General features: G+C 47.1%; 1 protein-coding gene across 1 annotated transcript; it reads right to left on the reverse strand.

Annotated features, from left to right (window-relative positions):
• Positions 1–14,461: 14,461 nt before the first annotated feature.
• LOC123079573 (trans-cinnamate 4-monooxygenase) lies at positions 14,462–17,277 on the reverse strand. The gene is made up of 3 exons (XM_044502367.1): positions 16,383–17,277; positions 16,053–16,189; positions 14,462–15,396 (listed from the first exon to the last, which is right to left on the reverse strand). Exons 1-3 carry the CDS (start codon positions 17,165–17,167, stop codon positions 14,798–14,800), a joined length of 1,521 nt encoding a protein of 506 aa, XP_044358302.1. The 5' UTR covers positions 17,168–17,277; the 3' UTR covers positions 14,462–14,797.
• Positions 17,278–22,989: the final 5,712 nt, after the last annotated feature.

Below are 22,989 nucleotides of genomic sequence, written 5' to 3' on the forward strand. Positions count from 1 at the left end.
CCGATCATCACGTGAGACGGACTAGTCAAGATCGGTGAACATCTCCATGTTGATCGTATCTTCTATACGACTCATGCTCGACCTTTCGGTCCTCCGTGTTCCGAGGCCATGTCTGTACATGCTAGGCTCGTCAAGTCAACCTAAGTGTATTGCGTGTGTTCCGAGGCCATGTCTGTACATGCTAGGCTCGTCAACACCCGTTGTATTCGAACGTAAGAATCTATCACACCCGATCATCACGTGGTGCTTCGAAACGACGAACCTTCGCAACGGTGCACAGTTAGGGTGAACACTTTCTTGAAATTATTATAAGGGATCATCCTACTTGCTACCGTCGTTCTAAGCAAATAAGATGCAAAAACATGATAAACATCACATGCAATCAAATAGTGACATGATATGGCCAATATCATCATGCTCCTTTGATCTCCATCTTCGGGGCACCATGATCATCTTTGTCACCGGCATGAACCATGATCTCCATCATGATCTCCATCATTGTGTCTTCATGAAGTTGTCACGCCAACGATTACTTCTACTTCTATGGCCAACTCGTTTAGCAACAAAGTAAAGTAATTTACATGGCGTTATTCAATGACTCGCAGGTCATGCAAAATAATAAAGACAACTCCTATGGCTCCTGCCGGTTGTCATACTCATCGACATGCAAGTCGTGATTCCTATTACAAGAATATGATCAATCTCATACATCACATATATCATTCATCACATCTTCTGGCCATATCACATCACATAGCACTTGCTGCAAAAACAAGTTAGACGTCCTCTAATTGTTGTTGCAAGTTTTTACGTGGTTTGTAGGTTTCTAGCAAGAACGTTTCTTACCTACGTATGACCACAACGTGATTTGCCAATTTCTATTTACCCTTCATAAGGACCCTTTTCATCGAATCTGTTCCGACTAAAGTAGGAGAGACAGACACCCGCTAGCCACCTTATGCATCTAGTGCATGTCAGTCGGTGGAACCTGTCTCACGTAAGAGTACGTGTAAGGTCGGTCCGGGCCGCTTCATCCTACAATGCCGCCGAAACAAGAAAAGACTAGTAGCGGCAAGAAGAATTGGCAAACTCAACGCCCACAACTACTTTGTGTTCTACTCGTGCATAGTAACTACGCATAGACCTGGCTCATGATGCCACTGTTGGGAATCGTAGCATAATTTAAAATTTTCCTACGCTCACCAAGATGCATCTATGGAGTCTACTAGCAACGAGGGGAAAGGAGTGCATCTACATACCCTTGTAGATCGCAAGCGGAAGCGTTCCAATGAACGTGGATGACGGAGTCGTACTCGCCGTGATCCAAATCACCGATGACCGAGTGCCGAACGGACGGCACCTCCGCGTTCAACACACGTACGGTGCAGCGACGTCTCCTCCTTCTTGATCCAGCAAGGGGGAGGAGAGGTTGATGGAGATCCAACAGCACGACGGCGTGGTGGTGGATGTAGCGGGTCTCCGGCAGGGCTTCTCCAAGCTTCTGCGAGAGAGAGAGAGAGGTGTTGCAGGGGAGGAGGGAGGCGCCCAAGGCTTAGATGTTGCTGCCCTCCCTTCCCCCACTATATATAGGGCCAAGGGAGAGGGGGGGCGCAGCCTTGCCCTTTCCTCCAAGGAAGGGTGCGGCCAGGGGGGAGTCCTTCCCCCCCAAGGCACCTCGGAGGTGCCTTCCCCCTTTAGGACTCTCCCTTCTTTCTTATCTCTTGCGCATGGGCCTCTTGGGGCTGGTGCCCTTGGCCCATATAGGCCAAGGCGCACCCCTTACAGCCCATGTGGCCCCCCCGGGGCTGGTGGACCCCCTTGGTGGACCCCCGGACCCCTTTCGGCACTCCCGGTACAATACCGATAAAGCGCGAAACTTTTCCGGCGACCAAAATAAGACTTCCCATATATAAATCTTTACCTCCGGACCATTCCGGAACCTCTCGTGACGTCCGGGATCTCATCCGGGACTCCGAACAACTTTCGGGTTTCCGCATACATATATCTCTACAACCCTAGCGTCACCGGACCTTAAGTGTGTAGACCCTACGGGTTCGGGAGACATGCAGACATGACCGAGACGCCTCTCCGGTCAATAACCAACAGCGGGATCTGGATACCCATGTTGGCTCCCACATGTTCCACGATGATATCATCGGATGAACCACGGTGTCGAGGATTCAATCAATCCGTATGCAATTCCCTTTGTCAATCGGTATGTTACTTGCCCGAGATTCGATCGTCGGTATCCCAATACCTTGTTCAATCTCGTTACCGGCAAGTCTCTTTACTCGTACCGCAATGCATGATCCCGTGACTAACGCCTTAGTCACATTGAGCTCATTATGATGATGCATTACCGAGTGGGCCCAGAGATACCTCTCCGTCACACGGAGTGACAAATCCCAGTCTCGATCCGTGCCAACCCAACAGACACTTTCGGAGATACCCGTAATGCACCTTTATAGTCACCCAGTTACGTTGTGACGTTTGGCACACCCAAAGCACTCCTACGGTATCCGGGAGTTGCACGATCTCATGGTCTAAGGAAAAGATACTTGACATTGGAAAAGCTCTAGCAAACGAAACTACACGATCTTTTATGCTATGCTTAAGTTGGGTCTTGTCCATCACATCATTCTCCTAATGATGTGATCCCGTTATCAATGACATCCAATGTCCATAGTCAGGAAACCATGACTATCTGTTGATCAACGAGCTAGTCAACTAGAGGCTTACTAGGGACAGGTTGTGGTCTATGTATTCACACATGTATTACGATTTCCGGACAATACAATTATAGCATGAATAATAGACAATTACCATGAACAAAGAAATATAATAATAACCATTTATTATTGCCTCTAGGGCATATTTCCAACATTTGGCACACAATTAAGACATTGTGGAAAGTGTTTCACAATTAATACCGCCTGGAACACCATAGTGTGATGGTGTGTCCGAACATCATAACTGCACCCTATTGGATATGGTGCATATCATGATGTCTCTTATCGAATTACCACTATCGTTTATGGGTTAGGCATTAGAGACAACCGCATTCACTTTAAAAGGGGCAACACGCAATTCCGTTGAGACGACACCGTTTAGAGAAACCTAAGTTCTCGTTTCTTAAAAGTTTGGGGCTGCGCAGCTTATGTGAAAAAGTTTCAAGCTGATAAGCTCGAACCCAAAGCGGATAAATACATCTTCATAGAAAACCCAAAACAGTTGGGTATACCTCCTATTTCAGATCTGGAAACAAAAGTAATTGTTTCTAGAAACGAGTCCTTTCTCGAGGAAAAGTTTCTCTCTAAAGAATTGAGTGGGAGGATGGTGGAGACTTGATAAGGTTATTGAACCGTCACTTCAACTAGTGTGTAGCAGGGCACAGGAAGTTGTTCCTGTGGCACCTACACCAATTGAAGTGGAAGCTTATGATAGTGATCATGAAACTTCGGATCAAGTCACTACCAAACCTCGTAGGACGACGAGGATGCGTGCTACTTCAGAGTGGTACGTGATCCTGTCTGAGATATCATGTTGTTGGACAATACTGAACCTACGAGCTATGGAGAAGCGATGGTGGGCCCATATTCCGACAAATGGTTAGAAGCCATAAAATCCGAGAGGATCCATGTATGAAAACAAAGTATAGACTTTGAGAGTACTACTTGATGGTCGTAAGGCTGTTGAGGTAAATGGATCTTTAAGAAGAAGACGGACATGGACGGTAATGTTACCGTCTATGAAGCTCGACTTGTGGCAAAGAGTATTTCCACAAGTTCAAGGAGTTGACTACGATGAGATTTTCTCATCCGTAGCGGTGCTTAAGTCCGTCGGAATCATGTTAGCATTAGCTACATTTGTGATATCTGGCAGATGGATGTCAAAACAAGTTTCCTTACCAGTTTTCGTAAGGAAAGGTTGTATGTGATACAATCAGAAAGGTTTTGTCGATCCTAAGGATGCTAAAAGGTATGCTAGCTCCAGCGATCCTTCCATGGATTAGAGCAAGCATCTCGGAGTCAGAATATACACTTTGATGGAGTGATCAAAGTTTTTGGGTTTATACAAAGTTTGTTAGAAACTTGTATTTACAATAAAGTGAGTGGGAGCGCTACAACATTTCTGATAAGTATATGTGAATGACATATTGTTGATCCGAAATGATGTAAAATTTCTGGAAAGCACAAAGGGTTGTTTGAAAGGAGTTTTTCAAAGGAAGACCTGGATAAAAGCTACTTACATATTGGGCATCAAGATCTATAGAGATAGATCAAGACGCCCGATGATACTTTCAAAGAACGCACACCTTGACATGATTTTGAAAGAGTTCAAAATAGATCAGCAAAGAAGGAGTTCTTGGCTGTGTTACAAGGTGTGAGTATTGAGTAAGACTCAAGACCTGACCACAGCAGAAGAGAGAGAAAGGACGAAGGTCGTCCCCTATGCTTTAGACGTAGGCTCTACAGTATGCTATGCTGTGTACCGCACATGAAGTGTGCCTTGCCATGAGTTGGTTAAGGGGTACAATAGTGACCCGGGAATGGATCACGTGACAGCGGTCGAACTTATCCTTAGTACCTAGTGGACTAAGGAAATTTCTCGATTATGGAGGTGAAAAGGAGTTCGTCGTAAAGGGTTACGTCGATGCGAACTTTGACACTAATCCGGATGACTCTGAGTAGTAAACCGGATTCGTATAGTAGAGCAATTACTTGAAATGGCTCCAAGTAGCGCGTGGTAGCATCCACAAAGATGACATAGATATTCGTAAAGCACACACGGATCTGAAAGGTTCAGACCCGTTGACTAATAACCTCTCTCACAAGCATAACATGATCAAACCAGAACTCATTGAGTGTTAATCACATAGTGATGTGAACTAGATTGTTGACTCTAGTGAACTCTTTGGATGTTGGTCACATGGTGATGTGACCTATGACTGTTAATCACATGGTGATGTGGACTAGATTATTGACTCTAGTGCAAGTGGGAGACTGTTAGAAATATGCCCTAGAGGCAATAATAAATTGGTTATTATTATATTTCCTTGCTCATGATAATCGTTTATTATCCATGCTAGAATTGTATTGATAGGAAACTCAGATACATGTGTGGATACATAGACAACACCATGTCCCTAGTAAGCCTCTAGTTGACTAGCTCGTTGATCAATAGATGGTTACGGTTTCCTGACCATGGACATTGGATGTCGTTGATAACGGGATCACATCATTAGGAGAATGATGTGATGGACAAGACCCAATCCTAAGCCTAGCACAAGATCGTGTAGTTCGTTTGCTCAGAGCTTTTCTAATGTCAAGTATCATTTCCTTAGACCATGAGATTGTGCAACTCCCGGATACCGTAGGAATGCTTTGGGTGTGCCAAACGTCACAACGTAACTGGGTGGCTATAAAGGTGCACTACGGGTATCTCCGAAAGTGTCTGTTGGGTTGGCACGAATCGAGACAGGGATTTGTCACTCCGTGTAAACGGAGAGGTATCTCTGGGCCCACTCGGTAGGACATCATCATAATGTGCACAATGTGACCAAGGATTTGATCACGGGATGATGTGAGTTACGGAACGAGTAAAGAGACTTGCCGGTAACGAGATTGAACAAGGTATAGGGATACCGACGATCGAATCTCGGGCAAGTAACATACCGTTAGACAAAGGGAATTGCATACGGGATTGATTGAATCCCCGACATCGTGGTTCATCCGATGAGATCATCGTGGAACATGTGGGAGCCAACATGGGTATCCAGATCCCGCTGTTGGTTATTGACCGGAGAACGTCTCGGTCATGTCTGCATGGTTCCCGAACCCGTAGGGCCTACACGCTTAAGGTTCGATGACGCTAGGGTTATAGGGAAAGTATGTACGTGGTTACCGAATGTTGTTCGGAGTCCCGGATGAGATCCCGGACGTCACGAGGAGTTCCGGAATGGTCCGGAGGTAAAGATTTATATATGGGAAGTCCTGTTTTGGTCACCGGAAAAGTTTCGGGTGAAATCGGTAATGTACCGGGACCACCGGGAGGGTCCCGGGGGTCCACCAAGTGGGGCCACCAGCCCCAGAAGGCTGCGTGGGCCAAGTGTGGGAGGGGACCAGCCCCAGGTGGGCTGGTGCGCCCCCCCCCCAACAAGGCCCAAGGCGCATGGGAGAGTGGGAGGGGGCAAACCCTAGGTCCAGATGGGCCTTAGGGCCCATCTAGGGGGGCGCCCCCCTCTCCTCCCCTTGGCCGCCCCCCCTTGATGGGATCTAGGGCTGGCCGCCTCCTCTTGGGGGTGGAAACCCTAAGGGGGGCGCAGCCCCCTCCCCCCCTATATATAGTTGAGGTTTGGGCTGCCCAAGACACACGAGAACGTCTCTCTTTCAGTGCAGCCCTACCCCTCTCCCTCCTCCTCCTCTCCTGCGGTGCTTGGCGAAGCCCTGCGGGATTTCCACGCTCCTCCACCACCACCACGCCGTCGTGCTGCTGCTGGATGGAGTCTTCCCAACCTCTCCCTCTCTCCTTGCTGGATCAAGGCGTGGGAGACGTCACCGGGCTGCACGTGTGTTGAACGCGGAGGCACCGTTCCTCGGTGCTTAGATCGGAATCAACCGCGATCTGAATCGCTACGAGTACGACTCCCTCATCCGCGTTCTTGCAACGCTTCCGCATCGCGATCTACAATGGTATGTAGATGCACTCCCCTTCCCCTCGTTGCTAGATTACTCCATAGATTGATCTTGGTGATGCGTAGAAAATTTTGAATTTCCGCTACGTTCACCATCACAATGCCCCTCCGGCGGAGCGCCGGAATAGGCCCCAAGATGGGATCTCACGGGTACAGAAGGTTGCGGCGGTGGAAATAGGGTTTTGGCTCCGTATCTGATGTTTCCAGGGTATATGGGTATATATAGGAGGAAGAAGTACGTCGGTGGAGCAACATGGGGCCCACAAGGGTGGAGGGCGCGCCCAGCGGGGTAGGCGCGCCCGTTGCCTCGTGCTCTCCTTGTTGATTGCTTTACGTAGACTCCAAGTCCTCTGGATCACGTTCGTTCCGAAAATCACGTTCCCGAAGGTTTCATTCCGTTTGGACTCCGTTTGATATCCTTTTCCTTCGAAACAGTGAAATAGGCAAAAAAAAACAGCAATCTGGGCTGGGCCTCCGGTTAATAGGTTAGTCCCAAAAGAAGTGCATATTACACCCCTCAACTCTAGCCCTAGTCTAATATACACCCCCCAACTCTAATACCATCTAGTTTACACCCCCAACTCTTAAAACCGGCCAGAATTCAACCCTCCCCTCCTCGTTGACCGGTTTTGACTTGTTGACTGGATGAACAGTAACTAAAATAAAAAAACATTTTTCTACGAGTGAACAGTAAATTCAGAAGAAGAAAAAGTTGGAAATAGAATTCAACAAACAATTTCGATTTTTACCAGGTGAATAGTAAATTCAAAAAATTACTAATTTTTTTCAAAAAGATCTGAATTCTTTTTGCATGGATGATTTTTTAGTGGATGATGTTCGTGCCAATTTTGAACTTGTTTTGGCATCTGAGTGGTTTCTTAACAAAAAAAATCGGACCGAATTGTACACGGACAGTTAACTATTTCACAAACATCACATTTGTCCACATTTGTCTTTTTGCTGAGAACTACTCAGATGTCCGAACAAACTAAAAATTGGGACGAACATCACACACTCAAACATCGTCCATGCAAAAATAATTCAGAAAATTTATTTTATTTTATTTTTCGGAATTACTGTTCACATGAATAAAAAAATAAAATTTTAAAATTAAAATTATTTTTTGAATTTGTATTTGTATTTTTTCTGAATTTACTGTTCACTTGTTGAAAAAAATATGTTTTAAAAAACTAGTTACTGTTCACCCAGTCAACAGGTCAAAACTGGTCAACTGGGTCAAAACCGGTCAACGAGGAGGGGAGGGTTGAATTCTGGCCGGTTTTGAGAGTTGGGGTGTAAACTAGATGGTATTGGAGTTGGGGGGTGTATATTAGACTAGGGCTAGAGTTGAGGGGTGTAATATGCACTTCTCTCAAAATAATATAAAAGTGTATAATAAAGCCCAATAAACATCCAAAACAGAATATAATATAGCATGGAACAATCAAAAATTATAGATACGTTGGAGACGTATCAGTTCTCAGTTTTGGCGCCATCTTGTTAAGGTTCGAGGTGAATTTAGATCTCTCATCAAGTTTATCATTGGTGATGGTAAATCTGTCTAGTTTTGGTTGGATTGATGGGATGGGGATGGGCCACTTTGTTCGTCCTTCCTTCATTGTTTTCTTATTGTTCTGATCCTGGGATCTCCATCTCGGATATATCACGAAGGAATTGGAATCTTGGTCTTAGCCGAATGCTGCCTCCCGAAGAGTTGGAGGATTGGCACCATCTCGTTGCTATCCTTCCTGCACTCTTGGAGACGGTTGATGCGGTGATTTAGCCTCACTCCCAATCGGCCACTTCTCCGTCAAGTCTCTTCATAATAAATTGGCACAAGGCTCTGTTTCCAATAAAGTTCAACTGGGTTTGGAAGGCTAGAAATCCTCTTAAAATTATAGTCTTTACGTGGTAGGTCATGTGTGGCAGATTGCCGACAGCTGACCAAATCCGGAAACGTAACGGGCCAGCCTCTGAGTTTCATGCATTGTGTGAGGCTCTTGAAGATTCTGATCATATTATTTTTCGTTGCCCTCTGGCTAGCATGTTTTGGAGTTGCACCTGATCGTGGTTGGGTGTGTCTTGGGCCCCTTCTTCGTTCAATGATCTTAGGCCTTTGACAGCATAAATGTCTGTTTTGGTTTGTTTTTTGGTCCATGTGTTCGGTCCTGTGGACTATCATGAAGAAGTTTACCATTGAGCATTGCTTTCCCGTCGAGTCGATTGACTACATTTTCAAAATGTGAATTCTTTTGCGGTAGTGGAAAACATTGACTACGGAGGGCGATAAGGATGTCGCAAAGCTGCTGGTCTGCGGTTTAAGGGCTATGGTGAACTCTATCTCGAGTGGGGATCAAACTCAACATACCTAGGAGGGCCGCGTTGTTCTGCTTATTCTTATTTTATTGTCTCATATGGTAGTTGGTCTGTGTGCCCTGAACTCTTGTTGCCTGTTGTGGCAGTCTGTACTGACTATGCTAACTTGCCTAGTTGGTTGTTTATGTGGGTTGTATAAATATTATGTTTGGTGTCTAGTGGCTTTATTAATATAAAGTCGGGTGTATGCCTTTTATCTACGAACATCGGGATTTGAAACTTAGTGCATAAAATTGTCCATAACTATTTTACTACACTAAGAAGAGGTGGTTCTCTTTTTTTCATTTATCTCGAACATCTCCTATTCGCGTATAACAATTAACGGTGGAATGAATTTTTTGGTGCACTGAATAGATTGGATTATCGATTTCATTCATGAAACAACCTATCACAAATGTTTGAGGAAAAACAGAGGTGCCATCCAACCATTTTTGTAAGGATCTGGCATCTAAAGTCGATAGTATAGAACATATATAATCTAGTAGGACAATGCTAAACAATATTTATAAAAAAAGGATAATGAGAAGTTCACAAATATCTTCTTCAACTATTTTTGTTCTTGATGATCGTGATGATACACCGGCAATTTATGCTACACGTGCTTAACATTTTTTATACTATTTATACGGCGGTGAGGCAAGTTTACTGTGGAACTCTGCCTTCTTTGGAGACAAGTTTTAGTAGTTTATTTAAATTTTGTAGGTGATTTTGTTGGAGCATATGCATCATATAACCACACAAGAATTTCAATACTATAAAAGTATAAATACACATGTCGATACACGCCCTCACACCACCATCAACAATGTCTTTTTTTACTATAAGTAGACACATGAGATCATTCTCATAAAGAAGTTGAATAATTGGATTTGAATAATTAGAGGATTTCAAAACATCTAGGGCCTGCTTGGATACACACAAAATTTACACCCAATCCAAGCAGAGCCTAAGGGGTTAAGCATTGTTGTTTTAAAATGTCCGTGGGTTTAAGTGAATGGTTATAATTTTCATATAGGTAATCTACCTTCTTTCTTTCGGTACAACAAGTCCTACACAAATTGTAATGTTTTCAGATCATACGAAAAGAAATGTGATTCTTTTAAAAATATCGATAGCATAAGGGAAATACTAACGCCCACACGTGTGGGCCTTTGCAACTTGGGCCGAACGCGTCTGGAGCCGTCAGATGTATTTGCTCGAATCTTGGAGCAAGGAGGAGGGAGGTCGCGTGCCACGTCATGTGTTGTCGCTGTGCGCGGTTTCTCGACTCGCCCGAACGGTGGACCCGCGGCGGATTGGGCGACGGTTGTCACCCTTGTCGTGCGGGCGGTTGCCACATCGCCCGAACGCCCACGAACGCCATGCCCGCACCCTCTTTTCTCCACATCGCGGCAGTTCACTGCGGCTCCCCCTCTGTCTTCCTCCTCTCTCTCTCTCTCTCGCATTGCGCTTCGGCGGCGGCGCAGAGGCGATTTCGCGGCGATTCATCGGCGAGACGGCGGCGGCGCTCGCGGAGTCGTCGTACAGGCGGCTGCGCTTGAGTAGGCGTTGAAGAGTCGTCGGAGACCACAGGAGAGGAGGTAATGTGCTCGAAATCGTCTCCACTCCCCCTCAATCTCTATTTTTGCGTCTCAAATCGACGGCGATTCCATGGCGATCTTCGTTTCTATTTGGTGGGGATTCTGCAGGAGTCACCGGTGGGACGTAGGGGCGGCTCGTTGGTCACCGCACTAGACCATTTGGTTGGTTCATTTAGTCGCCTTGCGGATTCATGCTCTGCTTTGAATCGCAGAGTTCATTCCCCTTCTGGATTTCATCCATTTCTATGGTTGCCAAGCAATGGTTGGCACTACCCCTCGTTTTGTGAAACCAGAGCAGTGATGCAGTGAATCACTGTGTTCTCGTCTTTTGGTCGTCTTATTTTGATGCAGTGAAGGTCTAGAACACAGCGTGAACCCTAGATTCATTTTATGTAGATTCTAGTTTCTTTTGATTTTGAACTAGGTTTTGATTACAGTGTTTGTGTGTGCTAATCATAATTAGTTGCCTATGCCGTATACCCAAACATGCCAACTACATATGTTGATTGTGCTTGAAGTTGCCGTACCCTTCACACATTCAGATGGCAACTCTAATGTTCCCCATAAACACTAGTTGTCCTGTCTCTGTGTGTACTGGTGGCAAGTCAATCTTTGTTCCAAGTTAAATTAGTTGCCATGGTGTCTGTCGGCATACGTCAACTTGATATTCGAGCGTGTCTGTTTACTTTGCTGCCATTCTGTTTTCCTAACAGATGGCAACTCAATAGGTGATTTTAGTACATTAGCTGCCATGGCGTTTGTCAGGACATGGCAAACAATAAAAGATACCCACCTTTTGTGGTTGCCATTCTGTTTTTTGTAACATATGGCAACTATGTAGTTTATTTTCATTTTAAACTAGTTGATGTGGTGTTCGTCGACACATGGCAACTGGTATCTGAACATTGCCATCACTATATTTTTGCCGTTCTGTTTACCTACCAGAATGGCAACTGCATGTTTGTCTGTGTGTGTACTGGTGGCAAGTCAATCTTTGTCCCAAGTTAAATTAGTTGCCATGGTGTTTGTCATCATAAGACAACATGATATTTGAGTGTGTCTGTTTAATTTGTTGCCATTCTGGTTCCCTAACAGATGACAACTCAATATCTGATTACAGTACATTAGTTGCCATGGGGTTTGTCGGCAAATAATAACATATCCCCACCTTTGTGGTTGCCATTCTGTTTTTGTAACATATGGCATCTATGCAGTTCATTTTTGCAAATGTTCATACTTAAGCCTTGTTTGTCATCTTTTGAACCATGGCAATTTTCACTGCGATGATGAAAATTATCAATTTGCCAGACCTTTTGCTGGTGCTCACGGGAAATGTACCCTGTTTTATGAGTACCCACTAATGTGTATTTGCCGTCTGTTACAGCATAATGGTTCGCATCCGTCATGACGACGATGACGATGACTTTGTGGACCCACCCCCACGGAACGTTGTGGCTGGTGCCAATAAACCTGCGAAGGAGGTTGGTTTTTCTTTGCTTTGCCAAATAATTGCATCTCCAACCCACATAGGGTGGTTGACCAGATCTTGTAGCGCCCCTCCTGGGTGATCTGAGGTGTACGTAGCACAAGCATTTTTGGTTGTTTGTGTCTAAAGTTGAACCTCCTACATGGCAATTGTAGCTGTTATTTCATCATGGCAAATGTAGTTATGCTTGCATGGGAACTGCAAGTAAGCAGTTATGGCAACTACACATTTCATCAGTAATGGAGACTGCAGTTGCCACATAATGGCAGTATCCCTGCAAATATGATGGCAACTGCAGTTATCACAACATGGCAATTGTAATTATGCATACATGGCAAGTTCTTATAACTAGTGATGGCAACTGAAACACTGATCAATGATGGAAACTGCAGTTGCCACATGATGGCAAGAGCAGTGAAACATGATGGCAAATGTAGGTACCACAGCATGGCAAATGTAGGTACCACATCATGGCAATTGAATTTGCCATAGCTTGGCAACTGCTAGACCATCACCACATGGGAGTTCATTCTGAATACACAAGTTATTTTTGTCCCTTGACCATTCATGGCAGCTGTTGTTGCCTTGGGATGGCAAATGCATTCATTAACCATTTACTTTCTCCGTTTTTATTCTCACCTGCATAATACGTTGATGGCAGGTCTCCTATTGTTAGCTGTTGCCATGCGTTACACGCAGTTGCTGCAAATGTCATTTTTTAGTAAGTTTCCCTGTTTCATAATATGTTTTTTCTTCATAATTTACCTTGATCTCTTTTCGTCCCGATGCTGTTGTCCTGATTGTGAGGCACTCGCATTTACTCCCGGCGCAGTTTTTGCCATGGGACCTCTGATGGCAAACTATAATTCCCTGCAAATGTGTAGAACGAACATCATACGTAGTAGAGGTAGCAATGGCCCCCATGAAATGAGGTTGTTGTACGCATCCCATGGCATCGATGGCGGCTGTCTGAAAAACCAAGGATTTGGACCTTCGCCTAGTTCCATCCTTCCTTTTTGTTAGTCCCCAAAACCTAGATGCATAACGAACAGACACCTGTTGTATTAGTTTGCATTCTACCTTGCATATCCTATCTTCAATGAGCATCACAAAAAATGTAGCATCTGATTTTCACATGTCAAACTGATTTTGGGTGGCAATTGGCTGCCTGATGGCAAATTCATCCAGACTAATGAGGCAAATACTGTTGGAATCACATGGCAAATCTTGTGGTCCAAGGCGGCAACTATTTTTCCCCCATTCGGATACATGCCCAGTGTTTCTCCCAGAGCAATCCACTTGAATTTCACTAGTTGGCAACTACTATGTTGGAACCACATTGAAGATTAGGTGATGCAAAACGGCAACTAATTTTCCCATCTCTCCCATATCTACCAACACACCCAACTGCCATACATCCCAGCAGATCTGGGAGAATTCTGGATGAATCCGGGTGGCAATTCTGGCTTTTAGAGACAACAGTCACCCCTTCGATCTCAATTCGTGCGTTAGGCATGGCAATTCGCCGGATCCCAAATTTTCAAACCTACTGAGATGCGGGATGAGAGTGTAGGGACGACAGAGTGAGGGCGACAACTGCGGGACGTACATACAAAAAATGGGTTCGTTGACGTGTTCTTGGTCTACGATTTTGGCGTAGCCGACCTTGTTGCCATGGCGATTTGGGTGCATATCGGCGGAGGTGAACAAGACGAGCAGGGGCAGAGGTAGACGAAGGAGTTGGAGGAGGGGTTACGGGAGTTTTGCGGGCAGGCGTTTTTGGGGCAGTTGACAACGTGCGGGCTTTGGCAATTGCTGCCGCACGGTGGTGTGCGGGCCACATATGTGGCTGCCTGATCGTTCGGGCGCTGGCAGCTGCGTCCGCACGGGGGTGTGCGGGCTGGCAAGTGTTGTTGCCGAACGAATCGTGCGGCACTAAACCTTACCGCCCACACGTGTGGCAGTTATCGGCGTCCTAGCATAATTCATCCATTTTAGACAGTAAGATTTAAAAAACCGAGTGGTAGATTTGGCACTTAACTTTTCATGACGCCTACTCTATATAGATTATAGACAGACTTTATATCCTGTCGATCCTAACCAAATTGGTTTGGTTAAGCACCAAAAGTTTGGTGCAACAACCAATTGGGGGACAAGCACAGAAGCAAAAAGGTAGAGTTAGTGGAGACTGAAGCATCACAACCAATGCAACCTATGCCTGCAATAGCTTTGCTTGAACCGAAAGCAATTTGCAGTGCAGAAATACTCCAGTATGGTATTTCAGGGAAAGGAAAAATGAAGAAGAATGCGTCCTTTTCCATAGGGTTGTAGGCAAGTTTTTCGTATAATCAAGAACTGTCCGCACAAGTGATCGTTACAGATGAATCAAGAAAATTACAACAGAGGGAGAGTTATTTCGTTTATGAAAAAATCATCAAGATTTCAAGAATTTAACTTTAATTTATCGCAGCATCAGGTTTGGCCTTTCTTCAGCTCCTCTGTTTCTTGCGGATAACATTAACGAAACGTGTGTCTACTCTGTGACAGATACTATAATCAAGTATACTTAGGACGAGCGAACAATCATGAAAGTACTACAACACCAAACCAAAATGCTGGAAGTCCAAACTCCAGAGCACGTACGTCCGGCACGGCGCTGCTCTAGAACACCCTGGGCTTGGCCACGATGGTGGAGTGCTTGAGGATGTGGAGGCTGAACTGGCCGCCCTTCTCAGTCGTGTCAAGCTTGTCCTGGCCGGGCGGCGGCGAGAGCACGAAGTTCTGGACGAGGCGGCCGATGGTGATGCCGAGGATGGGGAGCGCGAGGATGATGCCGGGGCAGCTCCGACGGCCGACGCCGAAGGGCAGGTACCTGAAGTCGTTGCCGTTGGCCTCCACGTGCTTCTCCTCCTCGAGGAACCTCTCGGGGCGGAACTCGTCGGGCCGCTTCCACTGCTCGGGGTTGTTGGCGAGGAACCAGGCGTTGACGAGGATCTTGCTCTCGGCGGGGATGTTGTAGCCGGCGAGCTTGGCGTCGTGGAGGTTCATGTGGGGCACCAGCAGCGGGATGGCCATGCGCAGCCGGAGCGTCTCCTTGATCACCGCCTGCAGGTAGGGGAGCCTGTGCGTGTCCGGCTCCGTGATCTGGTGCCCGACGCCCAGCACCGCGTCCATCTCGTCCCGCAGCTTCTGCTGGATCTCCGGGTGGTTCACCAGCTCCGCCAGCCCCCACTCGATCGACCACAGCGTCGTCTCGATCGCTGCATGGTTCACGGGCAAACAAATTAGGAAAAATGGGAAACACCATCACCTGAACATTTCAACGATCGATCATTTCAACAATCATCATTTCTACTGGCAATCAGGTCGCAGTACTGATCTGTCGCTACCGCCTGCTCAATGAGAGTAGATGGGATGGCACTTGATTGTGCCACAGTCGGCATGGGCAGAAATAGTTTCACGGACATGGTGGTGCATTGCCCCCGGATGCCAGTTGCTTTCACGAGCTCCACGAGGGCGGCCCCCGGATGGGGCCAAATCCACGAAGGCCAACTGAAGACTACCCTGGGTTTTCAGATAATTGGTGGCACTGCTGCTGAGTGCTGAAGAAGCGACTGGTACAGTACAGGGTTTGGTGCTGGTGCTATTTAGGTTGGTGTAATAAGTTTCGGGAGAAAAAAAGGCTGGTGTGGTTTGGAACAGCGAATTGAGGTTAGGTGAGTATTTTTGACCAGTGCACAGTGACAACTGACAAATGCTCCTATAGTCCTGGTGCTTCTGGACCAAACACTTCACCAACCTTCCAGGCCAGCACTACACTCCAGCCCCAGATGTGACGCGATGGTGCAGTGTTGCTATCTCACAAACGAAAATGCAATGCAATCTCTGCTGGAAATAAAAGAAATGAAGAGCGTACCGGCGACGTTGATGTTCTCGATGATGTAGAGGACGTTGTCCTCGTTGATCTCCCCCTTCTGCTCAGCCTCCAGGATGTGATCAATGGCGCACTTGAGCCCACCGTTGTTGTCCATGGCCTTGGTGCTCACCAGCTTCCTGCACACACACACAAGCAGGCACGCACAAGGCGCCTCACCATATCAGCAATCTATCATGCCATCCCCATGATTTCTCATGGTTGGTCTTTCGCTTTCAGTCAAATGGCCCAGCTAATCATGGACAGTTAGGAAGACATGGGTCAACAGGGACTCTCAATTATGCATAATAAAATTGGTGAAGAGCTGCTTACTTCCTCTCGTCCAGGAAGTAATCCTTGAAGAGCTTGAGGCGGGTCTCCTTGACCTCCTTGCAGAGCCGGAGGTAGCCGCGGAGGAAGGGGCGGAGGATGGGGATGAAGTCGCCGTAGTTGTACTCGAAGCTCTGCGCGAGGCGGCTGCGCTCGCCGTTGAGCGCCCGGAGGCGGAGGAACAGCGGGTCGTCCATGCTCTCGAACCGCCGGTCGAACATGATGCGGTACATGTTGTTGTACATCATGAGCTGCAGGTGGCGGCGGAGCACGACGCCGTCGGTGGCGGCCCTGGGGTCGGCGCGGACGTTGTCCACCACGAAGGCCGCCTCGGCCTCCCACCCGGGCCGGTACTGCTGCACCACCTTGTTGGTGAAGAAGGGCACCGTCATGATGCGCCGCATCTTTCGCCAGTGGTCGCCGTACACGGTGAACACCATGTCCTGGCCCTCGCCGGTGAAGATGTCGAACACCACGTTGCGGGTGCGGGACCCGAACTCCACGCCCTGCGTGTGGAGCACCTCGCGCGCCAGCGGCGGCGAGGAGACCACCACCAGGTTGCGCTGGCCCATGCGGAGGAGGAAGACCTCGCCGAACTTGCGCGCCATCGCCGCCAGGTTGCGGTGGTTCAGGTCGTCGCCGACCTGCAGCCAGTTGCCGAAGATGGGGACCGGGAAGGGGCCCGGCGGCAGCCTCAGCTTGCGGCCCCGGATCTTGGACACCACGATGGCGCCCACCACGGCCGCCAGGAGGCCCACGAGGAGCTTCTCCACGAAGACGAAGTCCATGGCGCCGGCCGGGGCGGGAACGGCCCAGGAACTGCTACCGCTCTGTTGTGTGATCGCGCTCTGGAACGGGGGGTGGGGTTGGTTGTTCTGTTTTGTCCCTGGGGAGATGACCGTGCCACCGTGCGCTTAAATAAGGACGGGCGCGGCAGAGTTGGAGTGCCCGGCCGCCGTTAGAGTTGACGGCGGTGGGTAGGTAGGGAAGCAGACGGAGTGAGTTTGGTGAGAGGAGAGGAGAGGAGAGGCTCTTCCGTCCTTTCTTGGTCCAGATCACTCCTACTCACTTTCGCCTCTGCCTTCTGCGACTTAGTACAAAGTTATATTAAATCTGTGATAATAAGTCCAATTTAGGCCGGAGGGAGTAGTGCATATAATTGGTGTAGCCATATTTTTTTTGCGTGGAAGTGGAACTATATAACACACATATGTTCGACACTTCCTAAAAATAATATGAAAAATAGCTACCGTGATATGTACAAACAGTCCAACCGCTAATCAAAGTGATTGAATGGTTGAAGTGCAATGATACTTTCAACACACTAGGAATCAAGCCCTAGTTCAATGTTTTGGTGTTTCATTAATACTCCCTTCACACGTAAATATAAAATGTTTTAGATATTTCAGCTTAGACTACATACGGACTGAAATGATCGAACAAACACACTAGATTTTTATATATACATTCGTATTAGAAAAAAAAGTTAAAACATATTATATTTGTGGACGGAGGGAGTACAAAATATTTTTCAGTAAGAAACAACAACGTCGTTAGTGAGATGCTTGTGATGGCTTCATCAATCTCGATACCCTGCAACTTCGATCCAGGCGCGAACCACCCGTGGTTGGATGTTTAGAAAGACAGTGGTATCCCCAGCCTAACCGGATTCAAATCCTGGTGCTCGTATTTATCTTGGATTTATTTCAGGATTTCCGATGATATGCGTTCAATGGTAGAAGACGTTCTTCTAAATTACGAGACGCCTATGATGACTTGTTCCATGGATAGCGTGTGAGTGCACGTGTGTGATAATGCGAGTGTGTATGTCTACGTTTTTATCAATGTTTAAGAAACGATTCGATTAAATAATGAAGAGCAGCGCGGATGTAAAACATTGTTTGACTTTGTCGAACAGAGCACGTGCAAAAGAACCACGAGTAGTGACGGCGTTAGGTGAGTCCGGGACTGCGGCCCGCAGGCAGTGTCTGATCTCATGGTGGTCTGAACTTTGAAGAGTGGGTGTGCTGTGTGCGTAGACGTGCGCTTGCGTGGAGGCTTCTGCGGCCGCCATGTCTTCGGGGCGTTTGTTGAGCGGAGAGAGAAAACGCAGGATTCGCGCTGGTGGTGCTCTGGGTGGGTGGGGTTGGGAGTTGATTTTTGACCATTCCCCCCGCATGTTTGGTGTATCTATCCTGCAAACCTTATTTTAGCTTTTAATTGATAGATATATCATGTGTGTATAAATCGACATTGTGAACATGTGTTTTTCCTCTGCGAGAAGTCAAAAATGAAGGTAGTGAGTGCTGTGTCGTCACTGACAAGGTAAGCAGGTGGGTGTGGTAAACTTGAGGACATCAATGGTGTTATCCATACTGACAGTAAGGCGATGGGTGCAGCGGCAACTAGATATTTTGAGAATATTTTCACGGCTGAAAGTAATCTGGACTGCTCACCTATCATAGATCTTATTTCACCTTTGGTAGGAGAGGACAGAAATGATATGCTGTGTGGCGAATTCACAGAGAAGGAAATATCAGACGCTCTTTTTCAGATTGGTCCTCTTAAGGCACCGGGTGCGGACGGGTTCCCTGCATGCTTTTTTCGACGGAACTGGTCTACGTTGAAGGAAAGTGTTATATCCGCTGTCAAGGAATTTTTCCGTACAGGAGTAATGCCACCTGAGGTAAATGATACAGTGATTGTCATGATTCCAAAAATTCAGAACCCATTGAAGGTTACTGATTTTCGACCTATTAGCTTATGTAATGTTATTTATAAAGTGGTGTCGAAATGCCTGGTTAATAGACTTAGACCTGTTTTGGATGATATTATCTCCCCCTATCAAAGTGCTTTTATCCCTGGTCGTATGATTACTGACAATGCACAGATAGCCTTTGAATGCATCCATCATATCAAACAAGAGAAGGACCCAACAAGGAGTTTCTGTGCATACAAACTTGATCTATCAAAGGCATATGACCGGGTAGATTGGTCTTACCTTAAGCAAATGATGCTAAAGCTTGGCTTTGCTCACCAATGGGTCGACTGGATAATGACATGTGTGACCTCGGTGAGATACTCCATGAAATTTAATGGAGCCATCTTGGATTCTTTTGCACCGACGCGTGGTCTTCGGCAAGGTGATCCACTATCCCCATATTTATTTCTGTTTGTTGCTGATGGTCTGTCTACTCTAATAAATCAAGGCATTGAATTGGGCAATATTTCTCCGCTGAAAATCACAAGAAGGGCCCCTGGTATATCCCACTTGTTATTTGCTGACGATACTTTGCTCTTCTTTAAAGCTTGTGATCAACAAGCCACACATGTTAAAAGCATTCTGGATGCTTATGGTCATGCTACAGGACAACTTATCAACCCAGCCAAGTGCTCTGTTTTATTTGGTAACTCTTGCCCTGAGAACACAGTTGATTCAGTTAAGGTCGTCCTTCAAGTCTTAATTGTTGGTTTCGAGGAAAAATATCTTGGGCTTCCAACCCCTGATGGAAGAATGACAAAGGGTAAAATCCAGAATCTCCAAGTTAAACTTACGAAGCGCTTGTTTTCTTTCGATGTCCACCCAACTCAAGCTGGTAAGGAGGTGCTAATTAAATCTGTTGCACAGGCAATTCCAAATTATTTAATGAGTGTCTTTAAGCTGCCTTTTGAAGTTTGTGATGATCTGAACCGTATGGTCAGAAAATATTTTTGGGGAGAGGAGAAGGGGAAGAGAAAAACACATTGGTTTGCATGGAACAAAATGACGAGGCCTAAGTGTCAAGGTGGTTTGGGCTTCAGAGATTTCAGATTGTTTAATCAAGCATTGTTAGCACGGCAGGCATGGCGTCTCTTAACTCATCCAGACAGTCTATGCGCTAGGCTACTGAAGGCAAAATACTATCCTAACGGGAGATTGGAGGATACTGTTTTCACGGGTAATCCATCGCCCACTTGGCAAGCTGTATGCCATGGCCTTGAACTGTTAAAAAAGGTATAGTTTGGAGGATTGCAAATGGTCAAAATGTTAGAATTTGGCGTGATAGATGGATTGTTCGGGATCCTACTGGTGGACTCATATCTCCCAAAGGACGATGCAGATTTAAATGGGTTGCTGAGCTTATGGACCACAATGGAAACTGGGACAACATAAAATTGCAGACGTCACCCCGGCGATAGGCGCTCCCACCCCCACCCCGGCGATCGCCACCACCTCCGGTGATCTCCTCCCCTAGCCACCAAATTTCATTTCCTCTCCATTAGATCTCTCCGGCGCACTGAGATCTACGTTCTAATACCCATCTCCATGGGTTCTGCTGATGGATCCACCCTTGGCTTGGACTTCTCCAAGGGTCTGGTTTTTGTGGAAAAGGTTTTTCAATCTACGGGTTTTCCGGTGCACCCCATGGATGACACGGGCTTCTTCACTATGGTAATTTCTTTTGGCCGGCACGATTTTCGTTTGACTGAGGATTCGGTGGCAGCGGCACTTGAGGCGGCCATAGGAGGTTCTGCTATTGAGTTCATGGTTTTTATGATCAATGATAGGGTTTTTGGTTTTCAAGTTTCTTGCAAGGCTGTGGCTTTGATCATTCTCAAGCTCCGTTCTTTCTCTTGTGATCATTTTAAATGTTTCTTTCATCTTTGGGGTAATGGTGGCCCAAATTGGGGCCGTGAGTTTAAACTTTGGAAATTGGAATGTGATGCCGAGTGGATCATTGTTAGTCCTTCCAAATGTCGAGCTACCCTTGGCATGTTGGCTATGCACACCAAGCCCCGTAAATCTTCGATAAGATCATCTCATGCCCCTGCCAAGAAGCTTTCATTTTCAAAGTTCCAGCATTATCCTGCTTGTCGTGGTTATCGTTATCCGGCCACACAAAATTGCATTCAAACTGTTGAGGATGCGGGGTACACGCTTTCTGCGCATGAAAGGGTGGTCATCCATCCCCCGCCGCCGGCTGAACTCCGGTGGACGTCGACTACCCCCTCCATTTCTTTTGGAACGGTTAGGGATCTTCAAACAGCTGCGGATGGGTCGCCGTCTATCTCGGGCGGAAATTTTGGCTCTCTGAATGTGGACGTGCCATCCCATGTTGGGCCGTCGTCTTCACGTTCCACGGTCCAAGTGGAGCCGGTGTTATCTTCTGGGCCTTCTATTCCTTCCTCTCAGCAAGCAGAAGAAGATTTTGATAACTTGGTATCGGGTATGGTGGACGAAATTTTAACGTGTCAGATTTGCTTGTCTAAGGGCCATTTTGCTGCGGCGTGCACGTATAAACTGCATTGTACCTCTTGTCTGCGGGTGGGGCATGGTAAAAAGGATTGCAACAAGTTTGCAAGGATCTTGGGTCTGGTTTGGAAACCGAAACCCGGTAACGTTGCAACTTCCGAGGATCGTTCAGCTCCCACCGAGAATATCTCTCTAACACGGCTTTTACCAAACTTGGACTCCTCTTGCACTTCCGCATTTACTGCTTCGCCCTGTTCCATCAGTCCTGGTCCCAAAACACCTTCGACCACGCCGCCTGAGACCCCTCCTCCGCCGGAGTTCTCGCCGTCTGCTTCCAGCCCGGGTTGTACCCCTCCGATGGCCAACTTCCCTCTCGACCCCTTGCTGTATGTGCCGGTAGGCCATCACATTGTGGATGGCGGTGATGCTCGTTTGCCTCGGACCTATGTGACGCCACATACCCCACTTGTGCGCCGCCATGAGGAGTTCATGCTAGCTGAGGTAATGCCCATCCCCCCTCCCGATCAGATTGGTGTTGCTAGGGAGGAAGTGGTTCAGTGGTTGCAAGCTCATGGGGTGTTGGTGAGGTCTGCTCAGCCTTGGATTAGATCGGTGGGTCTTTTTGAGCTTCGGGATGCTGCAGTCATGTTTTCTCTTCTTCAGATGCCGCCCCAACCTCTTGGCAACGATCGTTTTGTGCGTTTTATGAAACACGATGAGGGTGAATCTTTTAGAGGTGCTCAGGGTTTCCGTCAGGGACTGCTCATGTTCTTGGGGATTCCGCTTGATCTTCGCAATGAGGAAAGTATTCGGGCAGCGGTCAACACATTTGGGAAGTTTCATCATTGGATTAGTGAGGATCCATACCTTGTGTGCACTTTGGTCTTTGCGTCCTTTCCAGAAGATATTTTGGTGCCAAGAGATGTGGTGTTCATGGATTATGCTGCCTGGGGTGGTGCCAGGGTGTCTTGGACGGCGCCTCTGTATATCCTTGGGGCCAATTTTGCTGAACAGATGCCCCAAGATGAAGACTGGATGCCCATCAATGGCAATCCTCATCCCCTGCCTGGTGTACCCTTCCCGGAGATGCCACCTTTTATTCTGCCTCCATTCCCGGCTCTGGGGTGGAATGATGTGCCGCCACCTCCGCCTGAACCTGCACATAATGAGGTGCATGAGGACAATTGGGGAAACTGGGAGGAACCTGCTGCGGAGCTTGCTGTAGAGGATCAAGAATCCATGGTGTTGAATGCCTCGGCTCCACCCAGTTCGGCTCACCAAAGTTCTGATGTTCAACTTCAGGTGCCCCCTGCACCTATCGTTCTTATTGATGGGGCTCCACCTGATAACCTGAATGATCTGATGGAGATTGCACCG

This window comes from Triticum aestivum, chromosome 3D (assembly GCF_018294505.1).
Source record: "Triticum aestivum cultivar Chinese Spring chromosome 3D, IWGSC CS RefSeq v2.1, whole genome shotgun sequence".
In the NCBI taxonomy this organism is placed as follows: domain Eukaryota; kingdom Viridiplantae; phylum Streptophyta; class Magnoliopsida; order Poales; family Poaceae; genus Triticum; species Triticum aestivum.

Bases quoted from the DNA above. Each gene is read 5' to 3' on its own strand.
- LOC123079573 (XM_044502367.1), bottom strand. From the start codon at position 17,167: ATGGACTTCGTCTTCGTGGAGAAGCTCCTCGTGGGCCTCCTGGCGGCC. The intron at 16,190-16,382 runs GTAAGCAGCTCT...GTGTGTGTGCAG, and splicing joins TACTTCCTGGACGAGAGGAA to GAAGCTGGTGAGCACCAAGG. The intron at 15,397-16,052 runs GTACGCTCTTCA...TGAACCATGCAG, and splicing joins CGAGAACATCAACGTCGCCG to CGATCGAGACGACGCTGTGG.